The 8,088-nt window shown below is 35.2% G+C and overlaps 1 protein-coding gene across 2 annotated transcripts in view; it reads left to right on the top strand.

The window, feature by feature from the left end:
• The first annotated feature begins 222 nt into the window (after positions 1 to 222).
• LOC144960801 (radial spoke head 10 homolog B-like) overlaps positions 223 to 8,088 on the top strand; it is a 24,521-nt gene continuing 16,655 nt past the window's right edge. The window contains exons 1-8 of one of the 2 annotated variants that reach the window (XM_078894153.1): positions 223 to 478; positions 4,281 to 4,356; positions 4,988 to 5,056; positions 5,452 to 5,510; positions 5,769 to 5,883; positions 6,190 to 6,396; positions 7,040 to 7,216; positions 7,553 to 7,694. In XM_078894153.1, coding sequence (XP_078750279.1) covers positions 270 to 478; positions 4,281 to 4,356; positions 4,988 to 5,056; positions 5,452 to 5,510; positions 5,769 to 5,883; positions 6,190 to 6,396; positions 7,040 to 7,216; positions 7,553 to 7,694 — 1,054 coding nt within the window. In that variant the 5' untranslated portion in view covers positions 223 to 269. The remainder of the gene's footprint in view (positions 479 to 4,280; positions 4,357 to 4,987; positions 5,057 to 5,451; positions 5,511 to 5,768; positions 5,884 to 6,189; positions 6,397 to 7,039; positions 7,217 to 7,552; positions 7,695 to 8,088) is intronic. The other variant, XM_078894146.1, reaches the window with a different exon arrangement.

Here is an 8,088-nt window from a genome sequence, read left to right as displayed (position 1 = left end):
TCAAAAAGTTTACACACTACACACTACTCAAATGGGCGTGTCCTCAGTACGGAGTGTGTCAGCCGTGTTAGAAAACTTAAGTTTTATAATGAAATAATGTTTATCCTGAGCAAACCGTCAAAATAATTTTTTCTCAAATCTTTTTACATACAATTATTTGAACACTCGAACGATTTTTTAAACGGTTAAGGACCCAAAGCAGGACCGCACAAAAGGTAGTCATTGACTCTTTACCGCGGCGCTATTTCTGTTTACACTCGTCGTCAAACATGGCAACTAAGGATCGAAAGAAGGGTGAGAAAAAGGGAAGCAAAAAGGGGGACGATTTGACGGAAAAGATTGAGACACCCGTCACTGAAATAAATGAAACTCCATCGGAAGATGCAAATGCTGTTGAAAGTGTAGAAAAGTTGCCCCCCGAGCCAACGCCCGAACCAACGTATGATGAACCAGTTCTCTCGGAACTCATTGTTGAGAGGTAAGTCACCGTTTCTCCAGAAATAAAATAGGAAGATTCCATTAGAGAATTTTGCTTAGATTACATCAACGTCGGGGATAATACAATATTTATACTCAGTTTTTGGCACTTTCAGAACGCGTGGTCCCTAGCGGAGCCATACCGATGTCGCTAAGGGAAAAAAATGTTAATGAATGTTTCTCATCACTTCAAATGTCATACAATTCAATAAGTTAAGATAAATTTATTGAATTCAACATAACAACAAATAAAGCATATCTATAAAGCATCGAACAATTACCTTTGAAATTATCCAATTGTAACGAAAAGAATGTACAAAAGTAATAAATAAATGCGACGAGTACTTTTTTTAATAAATTGACAACTGGAGTAGAATTAGAGTTTGATTAGAGTTTTGTGTGATAAGAGATTAGCTAATATTTTTGAAAAAGGCTATTCGGACCCGGGTCTGAATTGCTTCCCGTGGCAATTCGGACCCGAGTCTGAATTGCTTCCCGTGGCAATTCGGACCCGAGTCTGAATTGCTTCCCGTGGCAATTCGGACTCGAGTCTAAACTGCATAGAACTCCGTGGCTAACCAGGGTCGAGTCTGAATAACTCCATGGCTCTTCGATTCGGAATACTGCAATGCAATGTGATCGAATGATGAACTTATCATTAGTGTCATTATTGAAACTCTGTTACTATTCCGTTTGCAGCTATTGAAACCGTATTGGTCTTCCTAAACACACACACACTCGTGAGTATCTCTAATTCATTAAAAACAGAATAATCACACACACACACACACACACACACACACACACACACACACACACACCCCAACAATCATTTCCACAACCCAAGAGCCGGCTGCTTTTTCTCTTTGATCTCGTATCACCATGTTCTCCCCTGCGTCCAGCGCCTCGGTCGTTTGTGGGTTACCCCCCCCCCCCCACCAATCCCATTACCAGTTGATCATTTTCTCTCCGTATTCAACCAGTGCTTATTTTATTAACAGGCACATAGTCTAGTATTATCTAATAATATTAGTATTAGACAGTACTCTGCCCCTACCCCAGTGGCGGGACTCTATTGCATGGCTTGCTGCCAAGAATCGCCTCTATTTTTATATTTAGAAATAAAACAGCATATTTTTTTAATTAAAAAAGAATTAAGACACTGCCTTTCGTCAAAGCCCGACCTATACTGCCTTTTAGATAAAACGCTCAATGCCCAAAGTCATATTGCACTTTTTCGCGGCCGCAAATGGCAAATTATATAATGTAGAGATATGTCATTCATGTATCTTTTGCAACACGCTCATGGCAAATCAAATAAATCTTCCAATCATTACACAAAGACACTCCTTTTTCTATGCGAGGGCAAATTGATTGTTAACGTTAACAATTGCAACTACAATTGTAATCTCCCAAAGACCACGAATATTTAGATCTAGGTATGTTTTGTTTTTTAAGGAGCTTGCAACACATTTAGGTCATATCAACGCCAGTAAAAATGGAGAAATTGGATAGCAAAAAGTTCTAGAATTACAATTAAAAAGTACTCAAGAAAAAGTAAGACAAAGGGGAATAATAGATCACCGCTTTTGAAGGCAGTCATCTTCGGGAGTTCTAAAACGTGACTTGCTCGCTCACTCGCCCTCCTACCGACTGACAACTGACAACTGAGAACGAGCAGCTTCCCCCCACCCTACCACGCTTCGCTTTCAAGCCAGCGTCCACTTCCAACACTTACTGTGATTGCGCAGGCGCATTGTGGCAGGAGTCCGAATTGCCACTGGAAGCAATTCAGACTTGGGTCCGAATTGCCACTTCAAATATTTTTACTTAGATTGTGATCATAATTGATTTTTTGAAATTCATAATGTAGCAATGAATTAGCATAGGGGGAAGGGGGAGGGGGCATGGAACTTTTAATAAAAGCCATAATATTTATTCATATTTATCATCTTACATGCTACAGATTGGATTATCCCAAGTTTAGGGAGATCATTACTGTCATAGTTTTGACAGTGAAAATTGACTTGGGATCGGCACCCCCTGCCAAAAAATCCAATGTGGCAATCTTGTTGCTTAGCACATTAGATAACAACTAGAGCCTACTGTCTTTGGGGATTGGTGCATTATAAATTCCATCCATCGTTATTGTTATGAAATAACTCTGTTCAGTGGAGGCTGCTTCGTTTAGAAAGTGCCTCAGTTTTAGACCTTTTACAAGACTTTTCTCAATTGTGATTGGCCTATAGAGACAGCGTGACCCAGCAGTATGGTCTTTGCTTCATAACCAAAATGTACTGAGTTTGATCACCCACCACTGCGCTGTGTGGCCTTGAGCAAGTCACCTTGCCCTCGTTCAATTTGCGGCGCTGCACAGGGGCTGACGCAAAGATGCAGAGGGATTTTCACCTTGATATAATGAAAGATTCTCAGCAATGGCTACCAGACTAACAAATTTATATAACAAATCAAAGACTTACCTTTGATTCTAAATGGGTTTTTATTTGAAAAAATGTCCTTTTTTTCTAAATGGCACATTGACAATTATCTGAAACATGCATGAGCTGAGAAATTGAATGACCTAACAAGAATCTAAAAAAAAGATTATTATACAGTGCAACCCCTGGATAACGACATGGTCTGGGACGGAAAATTATGTTGTAATCCAGGGGTGTCATTATTCCAGGGTTTTCAAGATGGTGGGAAAAGGAGGCATGGTGAGACCCAAGAATATATAACAGTGCGATGTGTGGACCACTGCGTGAGAGAAGACGTCCCAACAACGTTAGAATGTGTATTTCTCATGTTTACAAAGGGTAGACAAGTTACGCTTTCACTCTCCAATTTGTATTGTCATTATTTCGATTGACAAAATTAAGAATAAATCAAGAACAGCAGGTGCCAATATGATAATACCACACAAGAACACAGATGCACAGGGCTAGCTTTGATATTAATTCAAATCCATGCGATACTGCCGATGAGTTTTGAAGACCAACATTTTTATTTAAGTGCAACAAAATTTACAAGCACTTAAAATTAGTAGATCCACATCTTGTGATATTAAAAGCAAAAATAACAAGAAAAAAGTAGGTTTAACCACAAAAATAATTTGGACTGATGTTTTAAAAAAACTGATTTTCAAATGAATATCATAAAGTGAAAGAGGCTGTTATTGTTTTCTTCACCATTCCAACATATAAGAAAAGACCATAATTATCCATCATTGCCCTCAGACTTATATCAGTTGACCTCCACTGGTCTCAGGTAGCTAATGGGGAACACTATTTGACTCTTGAGAGTTCCATCCACTGATGAATCTTTTGCTGTGATTCCATGTGAACTAGCGCTGATTTCATGCAGTTTAATAAAAATGTGTTTTGATTTTTTGATAATCAAAACAATCTCATTGAGAGGGTGTTTTTTTTATTGGTTAAGAGCATGTGATGACGATGATTGGGTATCAAGCATTGATATCAACGGCCAATTATTGTTATAATGATGTCGCTAAACAGGGGTTTTACTAAAATGTATGTTGCTATTTTGGGGTTTTTTTTATTACTAACAACGTAGAGCAAGAAAATCGGTACCAGAGGTCAATGATACTATCCAGGCATTATCATTATTCAGGGGTGTATTATTGCCAGCTAAGTGTAAGATCTTTAACTGAATCTTTATCTCGAAAAACAGTCCAACAGACGATTGAAATAAATGTCATAATCTACATAGAGCATGATTGTAAACCATAGATAAGAGCGATATAGATGCTATGCATTCTAAATCGTAATTCTTTAAATTTTCAGCTATGAAGGTGAGAAAGAAAAGGGCCTCTATGAGGGTCAGGGAGAAGCCCACTTTACTGGAGGACATTACTACAAGGTGAGATGAGTAACAGTTTATTTATTGATAATATAATCATCTTATTATATTAACGTTGAGTTTGTTCTGCCTTATTTTTCAAATAAACAGATTATTAAAGATCACAATCTAATGCCAGAAAAAAATGTGTCAAACTCAATGACAAACTAATTTAGATCAGATTACAAGCTCACTGCATTTAACTTAATTTTGGACAAGGCTTTATGATTTTGTTTATATATAAATTTCTTTCTCTGACTTCAAAGTTAAATATCCATTGAATACGAATGAAATTTTTAAAAAAATTGTATAAGGAATTGAAGAATATTTTTGTTAGGTTTTCTTGCAATGCTTATTGTCCTCATTTATCTCAATGAAAGAAAAAGAGAAATTTCTAAATTTTTTATTTAAAAAAATATATATAAAAACTAAGTAAAAGCTGTTGGAAGAATGTGACAATGATTGAGTTTAAACAATTGTATAAAGTATGGCCATATAATATAGTGAGTTAAATGACAGTGTAAGTCATGAAATGTCTTGCTTTTCTTTAAATACTATTCACAAAATAGTTCTACATCATTTGTTTCAATTGTGACCAGTTTCCTCTTTTTGCCATTCCACGCATTTCCTTTTTATCATATCTGCGTTTCAGGGGATGTTTTCCGAGGGCTGTATGCATGGTAAAGGACTCTATGTTTGGGCAGATGGTCTTCAGTATGAGGTATATCTGAAATCTAATCGATCAATGTGGATTGTTTAAACTGGCACCTTTTAATAATATGATTGTCATTAGCTCAATCAATGGAAAATGCATAGGATAGTATGTCATCAAAGCCCAGCTTAAAGATATATATTTGATTTCTCGTTGATTTCAGTGATAGGCTCCAATTATGAAGCTTAACATGTTTTGATATATCTGTGTTTAATAAATGAAAGAGGATTTTAATCACACTGATATATTTGCAATCAGTATTGGTAAAATCAAATGTCATTTAAAGTGTAGATACTACATGCCATAAACTTACCTCTTCTAATTTGATAAAATTTAAACTTTCATTTGCAGAATAGTAGGTTGTGTAACATTTTTGTATGTTTTTAAAATTTGCTCTCATTCAGGGTGATTTTCTAAAGAATGAAGTCTCAGGGAAGGGAACATACACTTGGACAGACGGAAGGTAATGAAACATATACTTTACTCCTGTTGAAGTATTGTTTGTTGCCTTTTTCATATGGTATTTATCGACTCATTTGCATATAATTTGATATTAAAAAGTAAATATGCATTAATAGATAGCATTCAACTCAAGATTGGTCATATATTCATCAGTGAAGAAAAAGTCACTACAGTTGATTCTTTATCTTAAGTGAATAAATCCATCAATTCAGATACGACTTGTACTGATTTCTCCCTCATCTATTTATTTCCGTTTTAGCACTTATGTTGGAGATGTTGTCAATGGCAGACGACATGGATTTGGAACCTTCAGAAGTGCCAACAACAGAGTGTCATATTCTGGAGATTGGAAAATGGGAAAGAAGCATGGAAAGGTAAGGGCATCTTTCATGATGGAGTATGTTTGTTAAAAGTATAAATTGTATATATATAATATTTCAAAGATTATTTTAAAACTTTTAAAATCAGTGAAGGAGCATTAAAACATTATAAATTTACTTACATGCGTATAAATTGTCTCAAGCTGCTATAGTAATTATTATTCTGATTTTTAAAAAAATTTTAACGATGTGGTAGTCTTTACATGGACCCTTAATGCTTCTGTGTTTATTGTTATCCTTAGAATGATTTAGTTTACTCCTTTTGAATTATTTATTTCAAAATACACACTTTTCATATAGGGCCGAATGGATTATGATTCTGAGGGAAAATCTTACTATGATGGTGACTGGGTGAATGGAATCAAGCATGGCTGGGGTACACGTCAGTACCCTTCTGGCAATATCTACCATGGAATGTGGTTTAACAATGTACGCCATGGTGAAGGAACTATGAAATGGTTGGACAGAGATCAAGTCTATGCTGGCCAATGGGAGAATGGAATTCAGGTAATCTACTTCTGAAGTAATATCAATATTTCGATGACAATAGAGATAGATTTCATTCAAGAAATTAAAGATTTAAGATAAGTTTTCACCCTTCCAAATTATTTCCTCAATGCGTGGGTTGACTATAAAGAAGTTTTTTTTTTTTAATTTGCTTGTTTTGGGGGTATTGTTTTGTATTTTGTTTGTTTGTTTTTTTTGGGTTTTTTTGTTGTTTTTTTTTTGTTGTTATTTTTTTTTTTTGGGGGGGGGAAGGGGGGGAAGGGGAGGGGGGGTTGAGGGGTATAAATATAATTTGGGGACAAAATCAACTCTAAGAAAATGATATAAAAGGATTGCAAGCAAATAACAATGCTGAAACATTTTAAATTGTTTCCCTGCGTGTACGCATTTTTAGTGTGCTTTACATATAAAGCTTACATTATGTTGTTTATATTAACATATGTATATGATAAACTGTGATACCCATTTTCGTTCAATGACGAAGACTGCACCTTGAATACCCAGTAATCACAAGTCAAATTTTTTCTTCTCTTTTTTTTTTAACCACCCGTGGAACCTTTTTCTTAATCAAGATTTGACCGTTTAGCCAATTACAAATACTAATACACTTTCACGAATGCAATTTTAACTACATTTATCACAGCATGGCTTAGGACAACATATATGGCTTCTGCGTCGTGTCCATAAGTCACAGTATCCTTTGCGTAACATGTATGATGGCGAACTTGTGAATGGGCTACGACATGGAAGAGGTGTGTTCTATTATGCAAATGGGGCTAAGTATGAAGGCATGTGGAAAGACAACATGAAACATGGACAGGTAATGTTAAGGCTTTAGATTTCAACAAACATACTTTTTACTAAGCGTCAGAAACCAGAATGCTTTTACATTTTAAGGACTTTTTCTTTTCATTAAATGTCATATTTCTACTAATATGACGATTCAATAATCTTATCAAAAATCAAAAATGTCTTAAAATTCAACAATTGCACCCTTTACTTGCCATCACTTTTTAAAATAAAAGGATTTAGGATACGGCACAAGCTCATATTTAAGATTTTATTTATATTGTCTAACACATCGCTTTATTAAATATATATTTCGTTTTAAGAAATTTATAAAATTGAATTTACCTTTGTCACATAAAATTTTCAGGGGAAGTTTACTTTCAAAAATGGTCGTATCTATGAAGGTCAGTTTGAAAAAGACCATATTGTGGAATATCCAGACTTCACCATGGATGGAGCGAGTTCTCCAGACCTCACACAAATCAGGACAAGAACGCCTCTTCCAACAGGTTGGTGTAGATATTTGTTTGTCAAAGTTAACCCAAGAGGCATTATCTCTTCATTCTAACATTCTAAAAAGATGTCAGCTACTTTTTCTTTACTGTCGAATTTAGCAACTATCAACAAGATTTCTTAATGCCTCTCAGTCAAATGATCCAAAATTTGCATTTGAAAACACATCATTCCATGATAGAGTAAATTTACAACAATCAAACCTTGATCCCTTCATTCTAACATTCTAAAAAGATGTCAGCTACTTTTTCTTTACTGTCGAATTAGCAACTATCAACAAGATTTCTTAATGCCTCTCAGTCAAATGATCCAAAATTTGCATTTGAAAACACATCATTCCATGATAGAGTAAATTTACAACAATCAAACCTTGATCCGGGTAAATAGAAT

This window comes from Berghia stephanieae, chromosome 1 (assembly GCF_034508935.2).
Source record: "Berghia stephanieae isolate SIO BIC M18660-M18661 chromosome 1, UCSD_Bste_1.3, whole genome shotgun sequence".
NCBI classification, from domain to species: Eukaryota; Metazoa; Mollusca; class Gastropoda; order Nudibranchia; family Aeolidiidae; genus Berghia; species Berghia stephanieae.
The sequence above is the reverse complement of the archived record's forward strand: the minus strand, read 5'-3'. Positions and strand labels throughout refer to the sequence as shown.